Source organism: Macaca nemestrina, chromosome 15 (genome assembly GCF_043159975.1).
Source record: "Macaca nemestrina isolate mMacNem1 chromosome 15, mMacNem.hap1, whole genome shotgun sequence".
In the NCBI taxonomy this organism is placed as follows: Eukaryota; Metazoa; Chordata; class Mammalia; order Primates; family Cercopithecidae; genus Macaca; species Macaca nemestrina.
Genome location: NC_092139.1, coordinates 96,297,262 through 96,324,444, shown reverse-complemented (window position 1 = coordinate 96,324,444; position 27,183 = coordinate 96,297,262). Strand labels below are relative to the sequence as shown.

The window sequence follows — 27,183 nt, the reverse complement described above, 5'->3', positions numbered from 1 at the left end:
AAACAGAATTATCATGTGACCCAGAAATTTTCCCTCTAGGTTTATACATTCCCCAATTTAAAAAACAAGTGTTCAGGCTGAGCATGGTGGCTCACGCCTGTAATCCCAGCACTTTGGGAGAGTGTGGTGGGTGGATCACTTGAGGTCAGGAGTTAGAGACCATCCTGCTCAACATGGTGAAACCCTGTCTCTACTAAAAATACAAAAATTAGTTGGGCGAGGTGGCACACACCTGTAATCCCAGCTACTCAGGAGGCTGAGGCACAAGAATTGCTTGAAGCCAGGAGACGGAGGTTGTAGTGAGCTGAGATTGTGCCACTGCACTCCAGCCTGGGCAACAGATCGAGCCTATACCTCAAAAAAAAAAAAAAAAAAGCAAACAAGTGTTCAGACAAAAACTTGTACATGAACGTTCATAGCAGCTTTAGTCACAATGAAGAAGTCTAGTTTATCTATTTTTTTTCTTTTGTTGCTTAAGCTTTTGTTGTCATATTGAAGAAACTACTTAGAAAAGGTAGAAACAAACCAAATAATGTCCATCAGAAGGTGAATAGATAAACAAAATATGATACTTCTATATAATGGAATATTATTCAGCTGTAAAAAGGAATGACGTACCACAAATGTTATGGCATTACGCTAAGTGAAAGAATCCAGACACGAAAGGCTACATATTGTATGATTTCATCGATATGAAATATTCAGAATAGGCAAATCAATACATAGAGAAAGCAGATTAGTGGTTGCCAGGGGCTGGGGGCTGGGGGCTGAGGGCTGGGGACAGGGTAGAGTAAGGAATGACTGCTTAATTGCTTATAGGTACAGGGTTTCCATTTGAGCTAATGAGCAAGTTCTGGAATTAGATGCTGATGGTTGTAGAACATTGGCAGTGTACTTAATGCCACTGAATAGTATACTTTAAAATGATTACAGTGATACATTTTGTGTTATGTATATTTAACACAATAAAAAAGATGTCTTGGTAAACCCTCAACTCGCCCGTTCAAAACCCACAATAGTTATAATAGTGTACTTCATAATGGATAATTGATGCCCTAGTAGCCATTCTCTTGGGCTGACCCAAGCTTTGGAGGACAGATCCTACTCAGGATTAACTGTGTTCTGGGTAATGGCTTGGAGAGCATTCCTCTTCCATGAGTAGTATCCCAATTAACTGCAAATCTCTGTGAGAGGTTGCTGCAAGTAGGCTAATTGTGTAATACTTTTGATTTCTTAGGTAATCAGATTTGATTTAGGGTGCAACTCATGCTGTGAACTGCTTATGCACTTCCTTTTAAGATGGAGAATAAGAAAGAAAAAAATATATCCATTAAAGTTATTCATTTGCAGATTCTGTTTACTGTTATTTGTTTGGGGCACTCATGACCAGGGAGGGCTGTTTCTAGTTAATGTTTTTCTGACCTCTCGGATAAGTAGTTTTTCTCTCATTTTTCTCTTAGTATCTTTCTGGGAATTTCACAATCCAGGGCTGCAGTAAGACACATGTTTGTATCACTCAGCTCAGAAATGGAATTTGGAGCTGACTTAGTGTTTTTGGCTGTTAAGCCCTTGACATTTTACATTGGTGAAGTTTCACTGTGTCCTCTGCAAACAGGGACAATGGAAAGGTTGTTATATGGAATGTCTGTAAATTCTAATACTCGAAGCGGACCCAGGAGTGGTAGGTCTCATAATTAAAAACATTCAGACAATCACTGTCTTTGTTTTTCCCTCTAGTGGTGCCTGTGGAGAGGTAAAGCTGGCTTTCGAGAGGAAAACATGTAAGAAAGTAGCCATAAAGATCATCAGCAAAAGGAAGTTTGCTATTGGTTCAGCAAGAGAGACAGTAAGTACCAACAAAAGGCTGCTCACCTTTTATTAACATGTCTTCATAACTTCCCAAAATAATCTTAGCTTGATGATTTTCAAACTCAGGAATAACCCCCTGCTTAGATGGATGAATTTGTGAGTATCAAAGAACATGGAAAATTTGGGGGCATCTTTGATTAATCTAGAAACTTTTACTTATAGATAATTCGATTCCAAAAGTATTTAATTGTACATAATAATGAGCATAGTGGGAAGTTTTTTTTTTTTCTTCTTCTTCCAAGTTCAAAGTTGTTACAAGATTGTTTTTACAATAAATGACAGGAAATTAGAGAAAAAAATTCAGCCATAATCCCCACTGTAACTCCACAGCTGTTTTCAGTTTTCCTTTTCCTTCTAGGTTTTGTTCAGATGAAATCGTGTTTTTAGATGGTTGAAATCATCTTGTATGTACAGTTTTGTATTTTGCTTTTCTACAAATGCATTATGGCATAGACTTTTGCCTAATACATCCTTTTTGATGACTGAGTTTTCATGTCATCAACTTTATTGTAATTTAACCATTTCTTTGGCTGATCATTTAGACAATTTCTTATTCTTTGCTGTTCTGGGTAATATGGCAGTGAGTATCCTTGGTTTGTGGATTAGCCATAGATTTTTAAATTTTTAATTAAATCATTGAAATAGCCTTTCTTTATAGCAGTCATTTATTTTACTACTTTTTTTTAATCCACATTTACTGTGTGGGAGAGATGGCCAAATGCATTGGTCTTTCCACATGTGACTCAAAAAAGTAATGTAAAACACAGCCTCTAATCACATTTTCCCTTGTGGCCAGCTGTTTCTGGCTATTATACTTTCACATTCTTTAAAGATCAATTTTTTTTCCCCCTAGACAATGCCATTCTCACATGGCAAGAGGAATTTCCTTTTTGTGTTCACTTTGTTATAGATCTTTTTCCCTATGATTGTAAGATTTGTTTCCCATTTAGGGGAGAAGAAAATACCAACTAGATTGTTAAAAACTGGGAGCAAAATTTTATGTTTTGATTTCATTATTTGAATCAGATTGGACCCTTTGTGACCATTCTGTTATCAGAGTATACCCTGACTTGGTAATGAGTTTAGCAGCTTACAGAAAGAGGCAGGCTCTTAAAATTAAACATCTGGGTTTCTTAGCTGAAGTTCATTTTACATAAATATGTAATTCTATCTCCTCTTTGCTTGTGGAGGGTGTAGCCCAGGAAGTTGAGTTACTTGATTCATCCTTTTGGAATTGTAACAGAACAACTTTAGTACCCTGAAGCCTCTTGTCAGAGTCTCAGTAAATATATGAGCCTGCTATTGAAGTTGGAACCTGTATCTGCTCTATTAGTAGAAATTTGATTTGACATTTTCTTTATGCAGTTTAATTGAACACCTTCTTGTTCATGTTTCTTTTATCATTTTAATGAATGTAAATAGTTCCATAGCTAATAAGTAGGGTTTACTAATTAAAAATGAACACAGTGGAAAGATACTTGTTTCTGACTGTGGACATTAGGGCAAGGGACTTCTGTTTTCTGAGCCTTGGTTGCCCCATCTGTAAGATGGGGATTCTGAGGCTTATGAGACATGATCTCTGTAAATAAAGAGCTTGGCACAGGGCCTGGCCATTTATTGACTGCTTACTATTTGCCAAGCATTTTACAGAGTTATTTTAGGTGAAGTATTTAAGTCATTGACCTCTGGGCTTTGATTTCTTTGTATGAATAGAGTTGGGTTTGGAACTCAGGCAGCCTTGAGTCAACTAAGTTTAACTGTAAATGTTTTTAAAAATATATTATTAATAAACTCTGTTATTCTATTTATCAAAGGACCCAGCTCTCAATGTTGAAACAGAAATAGAAATTTTGAAAAAGCTAAATCATGTAAGTATTATTGTAAGATATGACTCATACTTAGATTTATTTATCTCAAAATATGAGAAGAGTATAAAGCCTTTCAGTATAATAAAGATATTGGCCGGGTGTGGTGGCTGATGCCTGTAACCCTAACACTTTGGGAGGCCGAGGCAGGCAAATCACCTGAGGTCACGAGTTTGAGGCCAGCCTGACCAACATGGTGAAACCCTGTCTACTAAAAATATAAAAAATTTGCTGGGCATGGTGGCACATGCCTGTAATCCCAACTACTCGGGAGGCTGAGGCAGGAGAAGTGCTTGAATCTGGGAGGCAGAGATTGTAGTGAGCCAAGATCGCGCCACTGCACTCCAGCCTGGGCGACAGAGTGAGACTCTGTCTCAAAAAAAAAAAAAAAAAATTAAATGAATAAATAAAATAAAGCTAATATTAACCTGGGTTCTTTAACTTATGTGTACATGTACATGCATGCCTAGTTGTCATATAGCTGGGAAGAGTTTTACCCCAAAATGTTATTGAGTGAACAATACTATATAAAGATTTCATGATTAAATAATTGCATGATATTTCTTCTGAGTTAGTTCTTGACCAAAAGACATAACAATTATTCTATCTCATAGACACAACTGGTTATATTGGAGAAGGCAGTGTTAATTTTAGTAAATTTGGTTTAGTTATACCTGAAGTTTTAACACCTTTGAATACCTTTTATTTGGAGTAATCCAAATAAATCCAAGCGTATCCGTTAAGTATGACAACATCCTGTCCTTATATCTGATTAAATGGTGTCTGTGGCCTTGTTGGGTGTAAGTAGTTCTTATCTTTTTGTGCAGTGATGACTCTGTCTCAATGAAAAATGTGTCTCACTTTTAAAAAGTGAGAAGAAAAATTAGCGGGTGGGCCTAATCTTATCTTGCTTTTTATTGGTTTTTTCAGTTTCTTCATTAATTCATGAGCACCCATGAAGGCGTAAGCTCATTAGGCACTGGCATTAAACTCAAGGCAAGACCACTCTCCTGTCCAGCTAATGATGATCTTATTCTGGCTTTTTTTTTTTTTGAGACGGAGTCTTGCTCTGTTGCCTAGGCTGGAGTGCAGTGGCGCAATCTTGGCTCACTGCGAGCTCCGCCTCCCAGGTTCACGGCATTCTCCTGCCTCAGCCTCCTGGATAGCTGGAACTACAGGCACCCACCACCACACCCGGCTAATTTTTTGTATTTTTAGTAGAGATGGGGTTTCACCATGTTAGCCAGGATGGTCTCAATCTCCTGACCTCGTGATCCCCCCGCCTTGGCCTCCCAAAGTGCTGGGATTACAGGTGTGAGCCACCGCACCTGGCCTTATTCTGGCTTTTAACCTCCAAACAGCAAAAAGGTTTCTTCTCTGTTGTTCTACCTCTCCAAATCCCCCCAAAAAGTCAGTAGAAACTGAGGAGCAATTACTGTTGTTGACACAGTACTTCAACAGGTTCCTTTAGAACTCAGTGGGTGGACCTGAAAACCCATGAGAACCTGAGTGGCTGACCTTCCTGCTTGGCTTCTGTTTCTTTTGCAAATTCTTCGTCCTCCCTGAATTTGCCAGGTCCTTTTTCCAAGAGATGGGGAGTCTCTCTTTAACATACACACACACACACACACACACACACACACACACACAAGTATTTTTAGAGACCGTCTCTTTCTGTCACCCAGGCTTCAGTGCAGTGGCACAATCATAGCTCACTGCAGCCTCAAACTCCTAGGACCAGGCGATCCTCCTGCCTCAGCCTCCTGAGTAGCTGGGACTATAGGCATGTGCCACCATGCCCTTCTGGGAGAGAGGAGCCCTCCAATTTTCTGGGGTGGGGTTGCATCAGACCTACCCTTAAGATAAACACAAATGTGCTGGGCACTGTGGCTCACGCCTGTAATCCCAGCACTTTAGGAGGCTGAGGCGGGCAGATCACAAGGTCAGGAGATTGAGACCATCCTGGCTAACATGGTGAAACTCCGTTTCTACTAAAAATACCTAAAAAACCCAAAACAAAACAAAACAAAAATTAGCCGGGCGTGGTGGCGGGCGCCTGTAGTCCCAGCTACTCAGGAGGCTGAGGCAGGAGAATGGCCTGAACCCGGGAGGCAGAGCTCACAATGAGCCGAGATTGTGCTACCGCACTCCAGCCTGGGCAACAGAGCAAGACTTCGTCTCAGGAAAAAAAAAAAAAGATAAACACAAATGCTCAGGGAATTTTCTCTGATGTCAGATGATCTTCAAACACAACATTTGTACAGATCCGGTGTCCAGTGCAATAGAGAAGAATTCAAAACCCTAAAAAAGATTTCTAGACATATTTATTTGCATTTTACAAGGGCACATGGAACTCTTGGGAATTAAACATGGGCTCATGAGTGCATTTTGATGCTTGGGGACAATAAGTAGAGTCTAGTGGCCAAGAGAGCCGGAACTTTGCAGTCAGAGATTGATATGGAGAGTTTTTGAACACTTATCATGCCAGGCTGTTTTGTGGACCCAGGCAGTGGTAAGCACAGATAGCGCTGTCCTTTCCTTCTCTCATGTGACTTTAGTGTGGAGACAGACCTGGGTTCCTATCTCAGTACTATCAAAGAAACTGAGAAGTCATTTGAAAAGTTTATTTTACTTATTGGAACCCCCGTTTCCTCAGCTGTACAATGAAGACAGTAAGAATACTTATGTCACAAGGTCAGTGTGATAATTTAATGAGACGTGCTCCTAAAGCTTTCAGCACAGACAACACACTTGGAGAGTGACAGAGATAATTAATTCCCTGAACTGCTTTCCCAGTGTGACTTAAATGGAAGGTGTGGGTTAGTAGCTTCTGTTTCCTGGTAGAGAGACCCTTTTAGCTGTGACAGCCCCAGTCAATGACCCTGGAGGTAGTGGACACTAGAGGAGATAATTCACACTGGTTCTGACTATCAGGTATCTTTTCATGCTCTGTTAGCTCCAGACCCCACCCATTTTCGGATAGGTACTGGCACTGCCCATTATGAAGCCAACCAGAACCAAGCAGTTCCCATTTTTCCTTCTCTCTGTTCCTTTTCTATGTGTGGCTTTTCTTCTCTCCTATTTGTTTATGTATGCATGTATGTATGTATGTATGTATGTATGTATGTGATGCAGTCTCCCTCCGTTGCCCAGGCTGGAGTGCAGTAGCGTGATCTCGGCTTAAAGCAACCTCCGCCTCCAGGGTTCAAGTGATTCTGCCTCAGCCTCCAGACTAGCTGGGATTACAGGCAGCCGCCACCACGCTCAGCTAATTTTTGTATTTTTAGTAGAGATGGGGTTTCGCCATGTTGCGCAGGCTGGTCTCGAACTCCTGACCTCAGGTGATCTGCCTGTCTTGGCCTCCCAAAGTGCTGGGATTACAGGGGTGAGCCACAGCTCCTGGCTTTATTCTCCTTTAAAAGGTACTTTTTACAGCCGTGCATGGTGGCTCATGCCTATAATCCCAGCACTTTGGGAAGCTGAGGTGGGAGGATCACTTGAGCCCAGAAAGTCGAGACTGCAATAAGCCATGATCACCCCATTGCACTTCAGCCTGGGCAGCAGAGTGAGAGCCTGTCACAAAAACAAAAGCAAAACAAAACAAAAAACACAAAAACCTGACCATATGACTCAAGCTGCCTGTTTATGTTTTCCCCATCCTACCCAGAGGTAATGCCATTACCTTGAATGCTGTGTGTACTATCCCCCGCCTTTTTTTTTTTTTTTTTTTTTTTTCCTGAGACAGAGTCTTGCTCTGTTGCCAGGCTGGAGTGCAGTGGCGTGATCTTGGCTCCCTGCAACCTCTGCCTCCCGGGTTCAGGAGATTCTCCTGCCTCAGCTTCCCGAGCAGCTGCGTGCTACAGGTGCATGCTACCACGCTCAGCTAATTTTTGTATTTTTAATAGAGACAGGGTTTCACCATGTTGACCAGGATGGTCTCGATTTCTTGACTTGGTGATCTGCTCGCCTCGGCCTCCCAAAGTGCTGGGATTACAGGTGTGAGCCACTGTGCCTGGCCTGTCCCTTGCTTTTTTATTTTAATTTAATGTAATGTAATTTTATTTTATTTTAGTTTTTTTTATTTTTTTGAGATGGAGTTTCGCTCTTGTTGCCCAGGCTGGAGTGCCATGGCGTGATTTCGGCTCACTGCAAACTCTGCCTCCCGGGTTCAAGTGATTCCTAGGTACAAGTGATTCTCCTGTCTCAGCCTCCCAAGTAGCTCGGATTACAGGCATGCACCACCATGCCCAGCTAATTTTTTTGTGTTTAGTAGAGACAGTGTTTCACCATGTTAGTCAGGCTAGTCGTGGACTCCTGACCTCAGGTGATCCACTCGCCTTGGCCTCAAAAGTGCTGGGATTACAGGCGTGCGCCACCGCGCCCGGCCCCTTGCTTTTGTAAAGCCACATATATATATGTATCCCTAGATAATACAGTTTTACTGCTTGTTTCTGAACCTTATAAAAATGGTATACATTGAGTGTCCCTTATCCATAATGCCTGGGACCAGAGGTTTTTGGATCTTGAATCTTTTTGGATTTTCGAACATTTGCATTGTACTTCCTGGTTGTGCATTCCAGATCCAAAAATCTGAAATCCCAAATGCTCCAATGAGTATTTCCTTTGAGTGTTGTGTCAGCTCTCAGAAAGATTTGGGGCCAGGCGCAGTGGCTCACGCCTGTAATCCCAACACTTTGGGAGGCTGAGGCAGGTGGATCACGAGGTCAGGAGTTCAAGACCGGCCCGGCCAAGATGGTGAAACCGTGTCTCTACTAAAAATACAAAAATTAGCCGGGCGCAGTGGCAGGCACCCATAATCCCAGCTACTCGGGAGACTGAGGCAGGAGAATTGCTTGAATCCCGGCGGGGGCAGAGGTTGCAGTGAGCCAAGATCGCACCACTGTACTCCAGCCTGGCGACAGAGTGAGACTCTGTCTCAGGAAAAAAAAAAAAAAAAAAAAAAGATTTGGATTTTGGGATCATTCAGATTTTAGATTTTTGTATGTGTGATGCTCGACTTGTATCATACTCTTTGAAGTCTTTTGTGACTTGCCTTTTTCATTCAACATTATGCTTCCAAGACCCATCTATGGTGGGAAAACTGGGCATTCATTCATATATTGTGGGAAGGTTCCATTGGAGGATCTTAATCAGAGTGATGAGTGATGAATATGATGAAATACACATTATAGGAAGATCAATCTGGCAAGTTTTACCACTCTTTTGAATCTAAAACCAAAAAATCTGATGGCTTTTTTAAATTCTGATATAACTACAATCCTCCTCTGTGCTGATGAATACTCACCAAATCTTTTATTTACCCACTGAGCTTAACTGTCTTCTGTCCTTTTTATCGTAAAAACAATAGGCATGCCCACCGGGCATGGTGGCTCACTGCTGTAATCCCAACATTTTGGGAGGCTGAGGCGGGTGGATCACTTGAGGCCAGGAGTTCAAGACGAACCTGGCCAACATGGTGAAACCCCCTGTCTACTAAAAATACAAAAATTAGCTGGGTGTGGTGGTGCACGCCTGTAGTCCCAGCTACTCAGGAGGCTGAGGCAGGAGAATCGCTTGAACCTGGGAGGTGGAGGTTGCAGTGAGCTGAGATCACGCCACTGCACTTCAGCCTGAATGACAAAGTGAGACTCTGTCTCAAAAAAAAAGAAAATGAGGCTGTCTCAAAAAAAAGAAAAAAAAAAAGAAATAAAAATAATAAAAAAATAGGTACGCTAAGTGTAAAGTCATGATATTGTATAGGCATTTTAAAATGTGCAGTACTCTCTCCCTTACCCTCAGTGTTCTTCCATGCATTCTGCATTGATCAGTGGTCAGGAACTGTCAGCCATGGGGGCGGTGTGTGTGTGTGTATGTGTGTGTGTATCTGTCTGTCTCTCTGTGTCTCTCTGCCCCCCCCCGCCCAAGTGTGTTTTAGAGTTCTTTTTTTTTTTTTTTTTTTTTTTTTTTTTTTTTGAGACGGAGTCTCGCTCTGTTGCCCAGGCTGGAGTGCAGTGGCCGGATCTCAGCTCACTGCAAGCTCCGCCTCCCGGGTTCACGCCATTCTCCTGCCTCAGCCTCCCGAGTAGCGGGGACTACAGGCGCCCGCCACCTCGCCCGGCTAGTTTTTTGTAGTTTTAGTAGAGACGGGGTTTCACTGTGTTCACCAGGATGGTCTCGATCTCCTGACCTCGTGATCCACCCGTCTCGGCCTCCCAAAGTGCTGGGATTACAGGCTTGAGCCACCGCGCCCGGCCGTGTTTTAGAGTTCTTATAAAATTATAATTTTCCTCTTCCTTCAAAAAATGGTAGGATCTTGTTCCATGGGGTCCAGTTGCCTGGAGGTTCCAGTTGCCCGGAGCTTAAATAACCCTTGTTTGGCAGCATGGCTGGGCTCCTACTTGACCGCTTTTATTCATGCTACTTGTCAGTCTCCCTCAGGGTTCCTTAGGCTGTCCTTGAGTACCTCTGCTCTGGGGCAGTGAGGAAGAAGACTGGGAAGAGACCCAGCCTTCATTCCCAGGTAGCATCCTTGCATGTGAAATATGAACTAGTCTCTCACCATCATGGTGAGGTGGAAAATTTCTTGCATGTTCTCACTGAGGAGTCGGCTAGATTCTATCTGCCTTCTCCCCTGATTGAACTTCCAAGCCTCTGGAGGCAGGGGGCCAAATGCCTGGTCTTGGCCTCCCTGTCCCTCTGGGCAGACAGTTCTAAGCTCTTGTGGTTTTCCTCTTGGGAGTTTCTCACTACTTTCCCTTTTTTCTCCCCCTCTTCTTAGCCTTGCATCATCAAGATTAAAAACTTTTTTGATGCAGAAGATTATTATATTGTTTTGGAATTGTAAGTAGTAAACTTTTTACAACTTTCTGTTCCCATTCAAATGCTTATAAAGCCACCAAAGAATCTAATGTAGGCTTACCTTTCTCATTCTGGGGGACCTCAATGTATGTACTTAGTAGTGGGGCTCACAAAGTCTGTGTGTAGGGAGTTAATGTCAACCCTAAAAACCCTCCAATGTTTCCAAAGATAGGTGGTTGGGACTCCAGGTCCTGGATCTGTGACCTGGGCTTGAACGCCACTCTGCAGTTGACTAGCTGACCACCCATGGGTGAGTTTATGTCACCTCTCTGAGTCTCGTCTTCCTAGTGTTAAATGGGGATTATAATGAGCCCCCACATGCAGAGTCCTTGTATGAATTAGATGCTTTGAGGGATGGAAATCCCCCAGCAGAGCACCTGGCACATGTGTGTACTCACCATGGGGCAATATTGTTATAATTGGCTCACCATAACTGTGGGTTTCCACATCCGTGTATTCAACCAACCTCAGATCGAAAATACTTAGGAAAATAAAATGGATGGTTGTATCTGTACCAAACATGAACAGACATTTTTCTTGTTATTTTCTAAACAGTACTGTAGAACCACTATTTACATAACATTTACATTGTATTAGGTTTCGTAATTAGTTTAGAGGTTATTTAAAGTATCCAGGGCCGGGCACGGTGGCTCATGCCTGTAATCTCAGCACTTTGGGAGGCCGAGGTGGGTGGATCACCTGAGGTCAGGAGTTCGAGACCAGCCTGGCCAACATGGTGAAACCCGGTCTCTACTAAAAATACAAAAATTAGCTGGGCATAGTGTCACACACCTGTTATCTCAGCTACTCAGGAGGCTGAAGCAGGAGAATCGTTTGAACCCGGGAGGCAGAGGTTGCAGTGAGCTGAGATTGTGCCACTGCATTCCAGCCTGGGCCACAGAGTGAGACTCCATCTCAAAAAAAAAAAACAAAAACCACACACACACACACACACACACACACACACATACACACACACAATTAGCCAGGCATGGTGACATGTGCCTGCAATTCCAGTTATTTAGGAGGCTGAGGTGGGAGTATCACCTGAGCTTGGGAAATCGAGGCTGTAATGAGCTGAGATTGTGCCACTGCACTCCAGCTTGGGCAATGGGAGTGAGACTCTGCCTCAAAAAAAAAAAAAAAAAAAAAAAAAAAAGTAGATGGGATGATATACATAGATTATATACAAATCTTATGCCATGTTATATAAAGGGCTTGAGCATCATGAATTTTGGTATCTGAGAGGGCTCCTGGAACCAATTCCCCCTAGATACTGAGGGACGACTCTACTCTGAAATATCTACCTGGGTAGGCCTTTCTACGCAGGTCCTTTCAACCCAGGACCAGGTTGCATGGTGGCTCCTGAGTATCTCTCAGTGTTTTGGTAGTTTATTTCAGTGGCGATAATGTCTTGTGTTATTTGGTGTAATCAGAATAACTTCCTGTCTCATTTCTGGAAGATAGCTGTCTTGATATCTGCTCCTGCATAAATATTAAGTGTTTCTAGGAGCAGCTATTGTGGCAGGCACAGAATGCTTTGCTCCTAGTTGGCAAATGGTATCTATGCAGGGTGATCATTAAGACATATAGAAAACAGGTTGGGTGTGGTGGCTCACACCTGGAATCCCAGCACTTTGGGAGGCTGAGGTGGGCGGATCCCTTGAGGCCAGGAGTTGAAGACCAGCCTGGCCAACATGGCAAAACCCCCTCCCTAATAAAAATACAAAAATTAGCCAGGCATGGTGGCACATGCCTGTAGTCCCAGCTCCTCGGGTGGCTGAGGCATGGAGAATCACTTGAACCTGGGAGGCAGAGGTTAGGAGCTGTGATGGACAGAGCAAGACTGTCTCAAAAAACATATGAAAAAAGACTATATGGTAAACAACACCCCTGGTCACAGCATTAGGAGAGCCTGCAGCCCCTTGTGGATCTTAAAGGAATATCTACTGCTATCAAATAGGAGATTGTTACCTGACTGAATCTAGTTAACACAGTTTAATAAAAGTGATAAGACAGGGCTGGGTGCAGTGGTTCACGCCTGTAATCCCAGCACTTTGAAAAGGCTGAGGTGGGCAGATCACCTGAGGTCAGAAGTTTGAGACCAGCCTGACCAACATGGAGAAACCCTGGCTCTACTAAAAATACAAAATTAGCCAGGCATAGTGGGGAATGCCTGTAATCCTAGATACTCAGGAGGCTGGGGCAGGAGAATCGCTTGAACCCGGGAGGTGGAGGTTGTGATGACCAAGATCGTGCCATTACACTCCAGCCTGGGCAACAAGAGTGAAACTCCATCTAAAAATAAATAAATAAATAAATAAAAGAATAACCTTGCCAAGCACCAGTGCCAGGAGCTTTTCCTACATCAGTTATGTCTTTTTGTTTTGTTTTGTTTTTGTTTTTGTTTTTTGAGACGGAGTCTCGCTCTGTCGCCCAGGCTGGAGTGCAGTGGCGCGATCTCGGCTCACTGCAAGCTCCGCCTCCTGGGTTTACGCCATTCTCCTGCCTCAGCCTCCTGAGTAGCTGGGACTACAGGCGCCCGCCACCGCGCCCGGCTAATTTTTTGTATTTTTAGTAGAGACGTGGTTTCACCGTGGTCTCGATCTCCTGACCTTGTGATCCGCCCGCCTCGGCCTCCCAAAGTGCTGGGATTACAGGCGTGAGCCACCGCGCCCGGCCCAGTTATGTCTTAATTTTTATAACAACCATCAAGGTAGATGGTATCATCCCCATTTTTTAAGTGGTAGAAACAAACTCAGACAGGTTAAATAGCTTGCCCAAAGTCCAAAATCTGGGAAATGGTAGAGTTGGGGTTCAGATCCTGGTTGTCTGTTTGTAAATTTCTGTTTGCTCTTGTACATCAGTCTCAGAATCATCTGTGGTGTGTGATAAAAATGCAAACTCCTGACTGGGTGCAGTGGCTTACCTGTAATCCCAGCACTTTTGGGAGGGCAAAGTGGGCAGATCACTTGAGGCCAGGAGTTTGAAACCAACCTGGCCAACATGGCAAAACCTTGTCTCTACTAAAAAAAATAACAAAAATTAGCTGGGCTTGGTGGCGCATACCTATAATCCCAGCTACTTGGGAGGCTAAGGCATGAGAATCACTTGAACCTGGAAAGTGGAGGTTGCAGTGAGCCAAGATTGCACCACTGCGCTCCAGCCTGGGTGACAGAGCAAATGTCTCAAAAACCCCAAAAAACCAAAAAAACCAAAAAAAACCAAAAGCAACTCCTGGGCCCCACTTCCAAGCTACTGAATCGGATTTTTTAAAGTTCCCCAAGTGCCTCCATTGCCCACTTCTTTCATCTCATTCCTTAGTTTCCAACTGGGACATCTGATTGTGAATAAGGCTTATTACCTCATTAGTTTTAAAAATGGGAGTCAAAAGTGAATAAAAATGTCAACTGTTTGCTTGTCTTAATGAATTTGTTTTGTTTGTTTTATTATCTTCTGTCCAAGTGCATTCCCCCAGGGAATGAACCCCTTTCCTTGCCTTTGTGTTTCAGGATGGAAGGGGGAGAGCTGTTTGACAAAGTGGTGGGGAATAAACGCCTGAAAGAAGCTACCTGCAAGCTCTATTTTTACCAGATGCTCTTGGCTGTACAGGTAAGAGAAGCCCTCAATTATTTTGACAGATGACTTTCTTTTAGTTGAATTACTCCCTGAATTAGGCAGAAATTGAGGGACCATCGATTAAAACTCAGAAGAGAGGCCGGGCTCGGTGGCTCAAGCCTGTAATCCCAGCACTTTGGGAGTCCAAGATGGGCGGATCACGAGGTCAGGAGATCGAGACCATCCTGGCTAACATGGTGAAACCTCATCTCTAATAAAAAAAATACAAAAAACTAGCCGGGCGTGGTGGCGGGCGCCTGTAGTCCCAGCTACTCGGGAGGCTGAGGCAGGAGAATGGCGTAAACCCAGGAGGCGGAGCTTGCAGTGAGCTGAGATCTGGCCACTGCACTCCAGCCTGGGCGACAGAGCGAGACTCCATCTCAAAAAAAACCAAAAAACAAACTCAGAAGAGAATCTGTGTGTTTGCTGTTCTCTTCTTGGCAAAAATGTCCCACTCCTCTCACTGAGATGAAAAAGCTCTCACTGGCCAGGTGCAGTGGCTCACGCCTATAATCCCAGCACTTTGGGAGGCCAAGCGGAAAGAACATGAGGTCAAGAGGGCGAGACCATCCTGGCCAACGTAGTGAAACCCCATCTCTACTAAAAATACAAAAATTAGCTGGGCGTGGTGGCGCATGCCTGTAATCCCAGCTACTTGGGAGGCTGAGGCAGGAGAATCACTTGAACCGGGAGGTGGAGGTTGCAGTGTGCTGAGATCACGCCACTGCGCTCCAGCCTGGCGAGAGAGTGAGACTCTGTCTCAAAAAAAAAAAAAAAAAGAAAAAACTCTCACTGTGTAACTTAAGAGAAAGTAAGAAAGGGAATTAAAGAAATAAATAGGCCAGGCACAGTGGCTCATGCCTGTAATCCCAACACTTTGAGAGGCTGAGGCAGGAGGATCACTTGAGCCCAAGAGGTTAGGTCCACCCTGGGTAATATAGTGGGGCCCTCATCTCTACAAAAAATAAAAATAGCCAGTCATGCTGGCGGGCAACTGTGGTCCTAGCCACTCTGGAGGCTAAGGTGGGAGGATGACTTGAGCCTGGGAGGTTGAGGCTGCAGTGAGCCACAGTCATGCCACTGCACTCCAGCCTAGGAGACAGAGTGAGACTCTGTCTTTAAAAAAAGAGATAGCATGGTCCTATGTTGCCTAACTTTAGCTTGGAGGTATTTCTGGAGGGGTCTTGATCATTAGGTTCATTAGTTCTCCTTGATCCTTGTAGAAGTCTCTCTTAACTCAGAGTGGGAGCTGGGCAGGTTTAAGGGCAAAGCTGCAAGTTGTGATGATTGTGACATGGGTTGGTCCCCCATGGCTCAGAACTAGGTGTTTCCCTTCAGGTGCAGCATCCTGTTCAGGGCAGTGGGCTGGCCGGCAGGGCACGCACATAGCCGTCTCTATTCAGTGAGTGTTAGATGAAAAAAATAGCTGGTGGCACTTGCTTTGAGGAACATCACCATTTCCCAGACCAAATGTGGTTGTGGCCATTCCCTTCCACAGTCTCTTCTTGAAAATCCACTCCATGCAGGAAATGCAGTGACTGGGAGCAATCCTTGTACAGAGTGAGGATCAAGAGAAATTTTTTTTTTTTTTTTTGAGACCAAGTTTTGCTCTTGTTGCCCAGGCTGGAGTGCAGTGGTGCGATCTTGGCTTACTGCAACCTCCGCCTCCCGGGTTCAAGCGATTTTCCTGCCTTAGGCTCCCAAGGCTGGGATTACAAGCATGCGCCACCGTGCCCGGCTAATTTTTTTGTATTTTTCTTAGAGACGGGGTTTCTCCATGTTGATCAGGCTGGTCTCGAACTTCCGACCTCAGGTGATCCACCTACCTCGGCCTCCCCAAGTGCTGGGATTACAGGCGTGAGCCACCGTGCCCGGCCCAAGAGAAATTTTTTTGTGATTGGTCTACGTAGGTTTGCCCTCCCTGGAGGTTTCACCAGATCCATTTCCCGGTGAAGGTTTTGCAGAAAATGTTTGTTCTAGCCCAGAGGGACATCTAGAGAAGACTGAAACCCCTAAACACAAGCCTTTTAAATTTATTTTTGTTTTATTTTATTTATTTATTTATTTTTTGAGACGGTGTCTCGCTCTGTCTCCCAGGCTGAGTCTCCCAGGCTGGAGTGCAGTGGCACGATCTCGGCTTACTATAACCTCCATCTCCTGGGTTCAGGCAATTCTCCTGCCTTAGCCTACCCAGTAGCTGGGATTACAGGTGCCTGCCACCACACCTGGCTAATTTTTATTTTTATTTTGTATTTTTAGTAGAGATGGGGTTTCACCATGTTGGCCAGGCTGGTTTGAAACTCCTGACCTCAAACGATCCGCCTGCCTTGAGCTCCCAAAGTGCTGGGATTACAGGCATGAGCCAACGTGCCTGCCCACAAGCCTTTTTAAAAAAAATTTAATTTTAATTTTTGTGGGCACATAGTAGGTGTACATGTTATGGGGTACAACGCAAGCATTTTTAATAGTAGCTGTCACCTACTCAGTGTATTGCTCCCTTATTGGTTTATTCCATTTATTTATATTAAGTAGCCAAGAATATTAACATGAATTGAGTACAGTTTGTGGATATGTGAAAATTTTGTTTCCTAAAAAAAATGGCCAGGCATGGTGGCTGATGCCTGTAATCCCAGCACTTTGGGAGGCTGAGGTTGGTAGGTCACTTGAGCCCAAGAGTTCCAGACCAGCTTGGGCAACATTGTGAGACCCCATCTCTACAAAAAAATAAAGAAATTAGCTGGTTGAAGTGGCATGCATTGTGCCTATGGTCCTAGCTACTGACGAGGCTGAGGTGGGAGGATCACTTGAGCCGAGGAGGTTGAGGCTGTAGTGAGCTAAGATGGTACCACTGCACTTCAGCCTGGGGGGCAGAGTGAGACCTTGTTTCAAGAAAAGAAAAAAGAAGAAGAGAGAAAAGAAAAGAAATGTGGCATAGTATGTTGGTGTTTGTTCATTTTTATATGCTATTTCAGACAATAGAGTTTTCAAAGACAAAGTCTTTGCATTGAGGAATAGGTTAACTCACATAAACAGATAATTTACAAATATATATTTGTATAGATTCCCTTTAAAAATATTCCCAGGACTGCAATAACCAAATATATCATTTTGGTTGAATTTTTGTGTTTATTTGGTATGTTCGCAAAACATTTTCTATTACCCATTTGTATTTGTATTGAAATTGACACCTTACATTTCTGCCACGTGAAGGGTTGTTTATTATCTTAAAGTGAAATGAAAGGTTGATTGTTCTAAGTTGCTTTTTTCATTTCCCTGCTTTTTAAAGATCTTCTCAAACAAATTTGTAAACTTTACCCCAACAGTTTTCTATGATTTTGGACAATATGATTGTGTGTATCACGGCTTACGGTTTCACCCAGCTGTGAGATGTGTGTGTTGGTAACTTTGATTCTACTTATCTACTGCATGAATCTGAGGGTCATGCCTGCCTTTCTGTGTAGTACCTTCATGAAAACGGTATTATACACCGTGACTTAAAGCCAGAGAATGTTTTACTGTCATCTCAAGAAGAGGACTGTCTTATAAAGGTAAGAAATTGGCATTCTGTATGTGGCTATTCCTGTAGATTCTTGTTCAGAAACTTTTAATTCCTCAAATAAAAAGTGGGAGTGTTAAAAGGTTGAGAATCTGACCTCTTACCAATTATTTTAGAGATCGGGTGACATTGCTCTTATCTAGATTTGAATGAGCATTTATTGAGCTCTGTTGTGTGCAAGTGACCTTTGTGCTGAGAGAGAGAGAGGAGGGGTCTAAATGGACTAGTGGCCTGGGCACGGTGGCTCACACCTGTAATCCCAGCACTTTGGGAGGCCGAGGCAGGCAGATCACCTGAGGTCAGGGGTTTGAGACCAGCCTGGCCAACATGGCAAAACCCCATCTCTACTAAAAATACAAAAATTTAGCTGGGCATAGTGGTGGGTGCCTGTAATCCCAGCTACTTGGGAGGCTGAGGCACGAGAATCACTTGAACCCGGGAGGCAGAGGTTGCAGTGAGCTAAGATCGCACCACTGTCCTCCAGCCTGTGCAAAAGTTCGAGACATCATCTCAGAATAGGTGAATGAATGAATGAATGAATGAATGAATGAATGAGTAATCACGTGCCCTGCCTTTCCGTGTTTCTCAAGCCTGGCATCACTTTAGAATCTCTTGTTAGGATTTATGACATCCAGGCTTTACCTCAGAAGCTGAGAGTGGCACTCAGTTATAAGCATGTGTTTCCAAGCTCCCCAGGTATTCCATAGTGCAGCCAAGTTTGAGACACTGGGGCCTAAGAACCACATAGAACTAATTAGAATCCTGAAGTGTCTGTGATAATGGCAATAAGCTTTTTGTAAGATTACAGGGGACATAGGTTAAGTTGGAAAGCCTGAGTGTTGATATTCCTAGGCTCAGGAATTTTAATTTAAGCAAAATTAAATGTCTTAACTTGCAAAGACATGAATCTGTAGATTCCAGATTAATGGCAGGTGTGAATTGTACAATAGAAACTGATCTAGCCTACATGTCTTCTTGGACTGGCAGACTATGTTAATCTTTTTATTTATGACATAGTTCAACATTATCCCCTTTTGTACTGAATTTTAGATTACTGATTTTGGGCACTCCAAAATTTTGGGGGAGACCTCTCTCATGAGAACCTTATGTGGAACCCCCACCTACTTGGCTCCTGAAGTTCTTGTTTCTGTTGGGACTGCTGGATATAACCGTGCTGTGGACTGCTGGAGTTTAGGAGTTATTCTTTTTATCTGGTAAGAAACATTTTCATTGCTTCACAGACTGGTAGGAGGTGATTAAATGAAGTCACAAATGTGTCTTGCTGTGTTGTCCAGGCTAGCATGCAGTGGCTTGATTTTGGCTAACTGTAGCCTCTGCGTCCAGGGTCAAGTGATCCTCCCACCTCAGCCTCCTGACCAGCTGGGACTACAGGTGCACACCACCATGCCCAGCTAATTTTTCTATTTTTTGTAGTGATGGAGTTTTGCCATGTTGCCCAGGCTGGTCTCGAACTCCTGGGCTCAAGTGATCCTCCTGCCTCAGCCTCCCAAAGTGCTGGGATTACAAGCATGAGCCATTGTGCCCAGCCTAGCTCACTTTTTGACCATTGATATAAAGAAAAATCTTGACTTTTCATTATGCTGAGAAAGAAATCTTCATATCTGAATGCCACTGAGAATGCCACTTGATTTCTTTTCCTTTCTCTCTCTACCAATATTAAGCCTTAGTGGGTATCCACCTTTCTCTGAGCATAGGACTCAAGTGTCACTGAAGGATCAGATCACCAGTGGAAAATACAACTTCATTCCTGAAGTCTGGGCAGAGGTCTCAGAGAAGGGTATGAATACGAAAGGGTTAAGAATTTGTGGTATGCTAAAATGTGTATTTGCTGTGGTGGGAGTTTCTTTCCAAATTCCATGGTGTTTTCTCCTGTCAATTCTGTTCTTATTTTCTGTTGTTAGTTTCACACCATTTGAGAGGCACTGGAAATTATTAAGAGTGTGCACTCAGGTCCTGGGTCTGCTACTACTTAGCTGTGTGGCCTTAGGCAAGTTATTTAACCTCTGTCTCCAATTTCTTTCTGTGTAAAGGGAACCTCAATAATCCCTACCTTAAAAGGTTTTTGTAAGGGTTAAGTATAATGTACACAAGTGCCTGGTACCTATTTTAGTGCCCAAAAAAGTGCACTTGTAACTTTTTAGTTACAGGGTTTCCTTTGAGTAAGCAAGCATGTAAAAACTAGATGTCATTAGTTACCTTGTATTTTATAATTTATCCTGGCAACTTTAGTTCCCCAAAGAGAAAGTAGAAAATTAAATGTCAAATAATATAACATAGGTGATTGTGTTAAATGTCAGAATATTTAAGGAATAACAGTGTTGTAATATACAAGCCAGCGTGCATTTGTTGCTTGCTGGAGTAGTCAAGTTTTATTTCTGACAAGTCTGCAGTTCCAGGAAGCCTCTCCCTGGCTGAGTAACTCTCACCCATCCATCTGTAGATGTCAGGGAGAGTTTGCTACGTATCCCAAGTATCTTATAATTGGGTGGAAGTTTAGCTTTAATTAGTTTGACCTTGAGTCAACAGGCAACAAGAGAGGGAACAGGCAGCGAAGAGGTCGTGACTGACATCCCAGCAGCAGGAGACAGGGAGTGTCATTATCATTCCTGGTCTTCTCATAGTACTCTGAATACAGAGAGTGAGGAAGATTAGGGGGCCCTGTCTGCTGACTCTGTGATGATCTCAGACCCTCTCTGCTCTTTCTGGATGGTGGCCTGTTAATTCTGGCATACTATTACGATTTAATATATTTATCCTTTTCACTGTGATTTGCCCAATTGTTGCTTTAGCTCTGGACCTTGTCAAGAAGTTGTTGGTAGTGGATCCAAAGGCACGTTTTACGACAGAAGAAGCCTTAAGACACCCGTGGCTTCAGGTGGGTGTGGGATAGTGCCTGCTAGCATATAATACATGGGAAGCTCTGCTGCCTAAGAGACATGAGGCAGAGGACAGAAACATGTTTACTTTGTTAAGTCTGCTTAATCTAATTGTTTTAGCTATACGGTGGATATCTTAGAGGATGGGTTACAACCTGTTTTTTTTTTTTTTTTTTTTTTTTGAGACAGGTTCTCGTTCTGTCATCCAGGCTAGAGTGCAGTGGCGCGATCTTAGCTCACTGCAACCTCTGTCCCTCGGGTTCAAGCGATTCTTCTGCCTCAGCCCCCCGAATAGCTGGGATTACAGGTGCATGCCACTATGCCCAGCTAATTTTTGTATTTTTTGTAGAGATGGGGTTTCACTGTGTTGGCCAGGCTAGAACCTTTTCGATGTTACTCATGGCTGTTGGATGTACAAACTCACTTTCTGTCCTGTTCTGGTTCCACTTGACTGCCCTGAGTCTCCAGTTTGGCCTGTGTTCCTTTGAGGGCTTGTTCTGGCTCTAGCCCCAGCCATGTCCACCGTTCCTCATAGGTGGGGTGCATTCCAGCCATCTTCAACCTTAAATCAGGGAAGCTGCGGGAGGGGAGGAGGGCAGCCTCCCTAGGGAGAATCCAGCTGTTTCTCAAGCCCAAGTGACTGGGTACAAAGGGTCCTACTGCTTGTTCATTCAGGTGAGTAAACGTGTCCTTAGTGAAGGCTATCACCTGCACCTTTCATCTGTATTACTGCTGTGTTCCTGCTAGGGGTTGGGGCTGCCATTATTAAATGCTGACCTCATTTGGAACTGCCAAGAGTTGGAAGTACATTGTGGCTTTGCTGGGTTAATCTTTAGTTTTGGAATTAGCTATGGCATTGGGCAAGTTTTTCTGATAGATGTCTGGTCTTCTGTTATGAGCAGTTCCATTCAGCACAGCCATGCCCCTTTCTATTAATTTTCTTTTGGTCTGTGTATTAGTCTGCTCTCACGCTGCGATAAAGAACTGCCTGAGACTGGGTAATTTATAAAGAAAAGATGTTTGATTGACTCACAGTTCAACGTGGCTGGGGAGGCCTCAGGAAAGTTACAATCATGGTGGAAGAGGAAGAAGGCATGTCTTAATGGCGGCAGGGGACAGAGTGTGTGAAGGAAGTGAAGGGCGAAGAGCCTCTTATGAAACTGTCAGATCTTGTGAGAACTCACTCACTATCACTAGAGTAGCCTGGGGAAAACCGCCCCCATGTGCCAGTCTCCTGTCAACAGGTCCCTCTCTCAACACCTGGGGATTACAATTTGAGATGAGATTTGGGTAGGGACACAAAGCCAAACCGTATCGATCTGTTTTCTGTGGAGATGGGGGACAGAACCAGGTAGCTTGAGCTCTAGAGGCTGTTACTTGAGCTACATGCTGTTTCTCTGGGGATTATTGGTCCAGGAACTCCTTGGACAATCCAGCCTCAGCCCCATACTTCTGGGACTCTGGGAAGACTGTCCCCATTCTCTGTTCCAATCCTCTACACCTAACAGTTTTGCTCAGGCCAGCTCAGGTTGAGAACAACAAATCCTTAAAAAAAAAAAAAGACAGATATATGTGTTTTGGATGTTGCCCTGGAAACTACAGTCTCCCCAGAAGAAATCTGTCAGACGATTTAGCATTTAATAGACCACACAGATTTGAAACAGCAGGACCCTGGAGGAAAGGGGTTTGGAAACAAAGGGTGCCTTTGCATGTGGGGATTTTAAGTTTGATGAAAAAGAGAAACATGTCTTTTGGCTCTTTTCATGTGTCCTAATAGGGAAACTCTTGGGTCTAAATGTAGAGGTACAGGAGCTGTGTTCATCTCTAACAAAAAAATAGAGCTGGCCAGTTGAGCCTGGGAACAGGGTTTGCATCTGCCTGAAATTTATGAGCAAGCATAGCCTATTTTTCTTGTACTTCTTTGTCTCAAAGAAAACTTATTAACAACCAAGGAGAAGGTGAAGTTCAACTCTGTTGCAGGGTCTCCCTGGAACACTCTTTTATCCACCTTTTGTTTTTGCAGTAAAAGGAGGAATGAGCATTGAATGAAGACAAAGATGAAGACTGACCATCTAAAACATCTGTTAGTGATAGTTTGGGTTTTATTTTGGGAAAATTCAGTGTTTTCAAAAAAAAACCAAATGGTTTTGTGGGTCTGGCGCTGGACTGAGTGTTGGGAATGTGGATTCTGGTCTCTGTTTTGTCATTAACAGAGTGCCCAGTTTTGGGAGCATCCCTTATATCTACTCTCTGCCTTGTATTTACTGCCTGAAATAGAGGATTTCTTCTGTTTGCTTTTAAGGGATATTATCATTTAATCTTTATTTCATTTATTGTTGGAGACAAGGTCTTCCTCTGTTGCCTAAACTGGAGTGCACTGGTGCAATTATAGCTCACTGCAGCCTCGACCTCCTGGCCTTAAGGGATGCTCCCGCCTCAGCCTCACAAAGTGCTTGGATAATAGGCATGAGCCACTGTTCCTGGCTAATTTAATATTTGGGAATAATTGTAGACATCCTGAAGAAAATCAATATTTATTTATTTATTTCGTTTTCTGAGACGGAGTCTCACTTTTGTCTAACAGGCTGGAGTGAAATGATATGATCTCAGCTCACTGGAACCTCTGCCTCTAGGTTCAAGTGATTCTCTTGCCTCAGCCTCCCAAGTGGCTGGGATTACAGGTGCCTGCCACCATGCCCAGCTCATTTTTGTACTTTTAGTAGAGACGGGGTTTCACCATGTTAGTCAGGCTGGTCTCGAACTCCTGACCTCAGGTGATCCACCCACCTTGGCCTCCCAAAGTGCTGGGATTACAGGCATGAGCCACTGCGCCTGACCTGTTTACTTGTTTAAATATAGGCCCGATTAGGCTTGTGACCCCTCTGTTTGGCTTCACTGAAGGGCTGCTGAGAGATGGACTTTTGAGAGTGACACTGCAAGATAACTGAGACCCTAAGTAAGGCCATGAGAGGGTGTGGAGTGGAATCCAGATGAGCTTGCTGCTGTCATATGGCAATGGGGAGCTACACTGAGAAACTTAAAACAGAGTGACCTCAAGTGATCTGCCCTGCCTCGGCCTCCCAAAGTGCTGGGATTACAGGCGTGAGCCACTGTGCCTGGTCCTTCTTTCTTTCTTTCTTTCTTTCTTCCTCCTTCCTTCCCCTTCCCCTTCCCTCCCCTCCCTTTCCCTCCCCTCCTCTTCCCCTCCCCTCCCCTCTTTCCTCCCCCCTTTCCTCCCCTGCTCCCTTTTTTCCTTCCTTGCTGCTTTCCTTTCTTCCTTCCTCAGGGTCTTGCTCTCTCACCTAGGCTGGAGTGCAGTGGCATGATCACTGCACCATGACTTTCAGGCTCAAGTGATCCTCCTGCCCCAGTCTCCCAAGTAGCTGAGACTATAGGTGTATGCCATCATGTCTGGCTAATTTTTAAATTTTTTTTTTTTTTTTTTTGAGACAGAGTTGCACTCTGTCACCCAAGCTGGAGTGCAGTGGTGTGATCCCCGCTTACTGCAACCTCTGCTTCTCGAGTTCAAGCGATTCTCCTGCCTCAGCCTCCTGAGTAGCTGGGATTACAGGCATGCACCACCATGCCTGGCTAATTTTGTATTTTTAGTAGAGACAGGGTTTCACCATGTTAGCCAGGCTGATCTCAAACTTCTGACCTCAGGTGATCCACCCGCCTTGGCTTCCCAAAGTGCTGGAATTACAGGTGGGAGCCTCCGTGCCCGGCCTAATTTTAAATTTTTTTTGTAGTGACACAGTCCCACTATGTTGCCCAGGCTGGTCTCAAATTCCTGGCCTCAAGCAGTTCTCCCACCTTGGCCTCCCAAAGTGCTGGCATTATAGGCATGAGCCACCATGCCCAACCTAGTGTTGTAAAATTTCCATATCCATCAAATTGCCAAATGGTGGAGGACTTTACTGTATCCTCTCCCTTTGCCCACTGTGGTATGCTTGGCTCAGTGGGGCTGGAGTTGGGTGGGAAAGTACATGAGGCATTGGAATCAGATCACTCTGGGTCTGTTTTCTGCACATGCCACCTGTGAGAAGCTGAACTGGGCTTCTGGCCAGCACTCAAAGGCCACATTCCTAGTTATAGATGTTCCTTTTACCTTGGTGAAGATGAGGAGAGCTGCACCAGACCACCTCTCAGGGTTTCCTAATGCAAATCCTTGAACCCTGCAGAAGTGAGCATCCAGAGAGGTGGGAGCTACTTTTATACACAGTCTGTGCCCTCCTCATCTCCCGCTCCTGCAGCATGAAACACCTGTAATGCTTTGTTCTGTTTATTGTCTCCCTTTCTCATTAGACCTGAGCTCTGGGATATTGTGGGCTCAAGTACTTCTGACAATTTGTATGGTATCTGCTGGGTGAATTTTCCTAGGGTGCTGGACTGGTTGTTAGGATAGCCTGGGTGACTGGCCTCATTCATGGCAGGGGCAGCAGGTGGAGAGTGGTCCCGGAAGGATTTGAGGAGGTACATGGAGTCAGGCCCAGCCTCTGGCCTCCTGATTGCCATCTTTCTCAGGATCTGGGATACTAATTGAGAAACTCTTGACTGCTGGAGGCTGTGATTGACCCACTGAGAGCTTTTAGGCATGTGGATGTGAGTCAGCCAGGATTGATGGAGCATTGACTGCTAATTAGACTCCTCTGGGAAGGTTGAGGGGGGCAACATATAATGCCTTCGCTGTGGGATCTTCATCAAGGGGATGATTGTTGGACGGACATCTTTTCCTCCCTCTTTCCAGGGGCATGCTAGCCCTGTCCTTCTAGGAGCTTTCTATCCTTCAGACACAGCTACTTATATTTTTAATTCCTTCACAGGATGAAGACATGAAGAGAAAGTTTCAAGATCTGCTGTCTGAGGAAAATGAATCCACAGCTCTACCCCAGGTTCTAGCCCAGGCATTTGTATTCCTGATGATTACTAAATGTAGTCTGGGCTTAAGGAGCTGATAAGCAAAGATGATGTGTTTGAAGATTTTCCTGAGTAGCAATTGCTTAACATTGTTTCAGTTTTAATGTAGTAAAAACTCTGTTTTAACTTGATCCACTCCAGCACCCTTAGATTTAAAAATGCAGGATACATTTAATATCTAACACATAATAGACAGATAAGCACAGCCAGGGATTGTCATCCAAAAGGTCACCTGCAAGGCAGTTTTGAAAGAGTCTATTAGAGGCTCAAATATAAATTTGTTGGAAAAATTAAAATTTGGATCAGTAGTTGATTCCTTGATTATAATTTTATTCTTTAAAGTTCTTTGTAAGTATAAGTTAATTCCAGTCCTGCTTTTTTGTTGTTGTTGTTGTTGTTGTTGAGTGGTAGCTCTCCTTTTTCCCACTATTTCCTGTCCCCAGTTTTTATTTTTTCTTGAGACAAAGTCTTGGTCTGTCACTCAGGCTGGAGTGCAGTGGTGTAATCTCAGCTCACTGCAACCTCTGCCTCCTGGGTTCAAGCAATTGTCCTGCCTCAGTCTCCCGAGTAGCTGGGACTACAGGTGCCTGCCACTGCACCCAGCTAATTTTTGTATTTTTAGGTGAGATGGGGTTTTGCCATGGTGGTCAGGCTTGTCTCTAACTTTTGATCTGAAGCGATCTGCCCATCTCGGCCTCCCAAAGTGCTGGGATTATAGGCATGAGTCACCGCACCCAGCCTTCCTCCCAATTTTATATATGGGAAAACAACTAAGGCCCAAAGATTGTCTTCCCGCAAAACAGCAAGACCTGGGGCTTCAACTGAGAGGAATTATAGTCCTTTTAAACTTGATATTTAGAAGAAGATAATCAAGAGGAAGTTGGTTATGCTACTTGCTTTCAGTATACATCATTCAGAGGTCAGAAACCATAAGGGAGAGAAATATCTATTAGATAAGCATATCTGAGTTCGGGGCTGTGGTGAGGACTCAGTTGTCAATGATGACAACCAGTAATTTTTGGTACTAGAACTTCACATCAAATGCCCCCACTTTACTGGAAGTGTATTGGGGAACTTTGATAATCTTAAAGAAGCCAGTGATTTTCTTTTGAACATTTCTCCATTTATTTTCAGCCTTCTACTAGTCGAAAGCGGCCCCATGAAGGAGAAGCTGAGGGTGCCGAGACCACAAAGCGCCTGGCTGTGTGTGCTGCTGTATTGTGAACTCCATGGTTTGAACATGAAAGAAATGTACCTTCTTTCATTCTGTCATCTTTCTTTTCTTTAAGTCCGTTTTTTATAATTTGTATTTTAATTATGGGAATAATTGCTTTTTCACAGTCACTGATGTACAAATAAAAAACTGATGGAACCTGGGCTTTGTGCTTCTGCTTGATAATTGGTTCTTTAGTGGAATGGCTTTATTATGTATTTATTTGAGATAGAGTCTCACTCTGTTGCCTAGCCTGAAGTGCAGTGGTACAAGCTTGGCTCACTGCAACCTCTGCTTCCCAGGTTCAAGCGATTCTTGTGCCTCAGCCTCCCAAGTAGCTGGGATTACATGTATGTACCACCATGCCCAGCTAATTTTTATATTTTTTGT

The 27,183-nt window shown here is 43.9% G+C and overlaps 1 protein-coding gene across 5 annotated transcripts in view; it reads left to right on the top strand.

Annotated features, from left to right (window-relative positions):
• LOC105487285 (checkpoint kinase 2) overlaps positions 1-26,957 on the top strand; it is a 53,734-nt gene extending 26,777 nt beyond the window's left edge. For 2 of the 5 annotated variants that reach the window (XM_011750733.3, XM_071080329.1), the window contains exons 6-12: positions 1,738-1,846; positions 3,684-3,737; positions 10,513-10,574; positions 14,105-14,204; positions 17,672-17,758; positions 18,817-18,980; positions 19,449-20,669. In XM_011750733.3, the coding sequence (XP_011749035.1) occupies positions 1,738-1,846; positions 3,684-3,737; positions 10,513-10,574; positions 14,105-14,204; positions 17,672-17,758; positions 18,817-18,980; positions 19,449-19,815 (943 nt within the window). In that variant the 3' untranslated portion in view covers positions 19,816-20,669. Of the gene's footprint in view, positions 1-1,737; positions 1,847-3,683; positions 3,738-10,512; positions 10,575-14,104; positions 14,205-17,671; positions 17,759-18,816; positions 18,981-19,448; positions 23,813-25,486; positions 25,556-26,714 lie in introns of those variants that run through there. The other 3 variants (XM_011750736.2, XR_011614039.1, XM_071080330.1) reach the window with 3 other exon arrangements.
• The last annotated feature ends 226 nt before the right edge of the window (positions 26,958-27,183 follow it).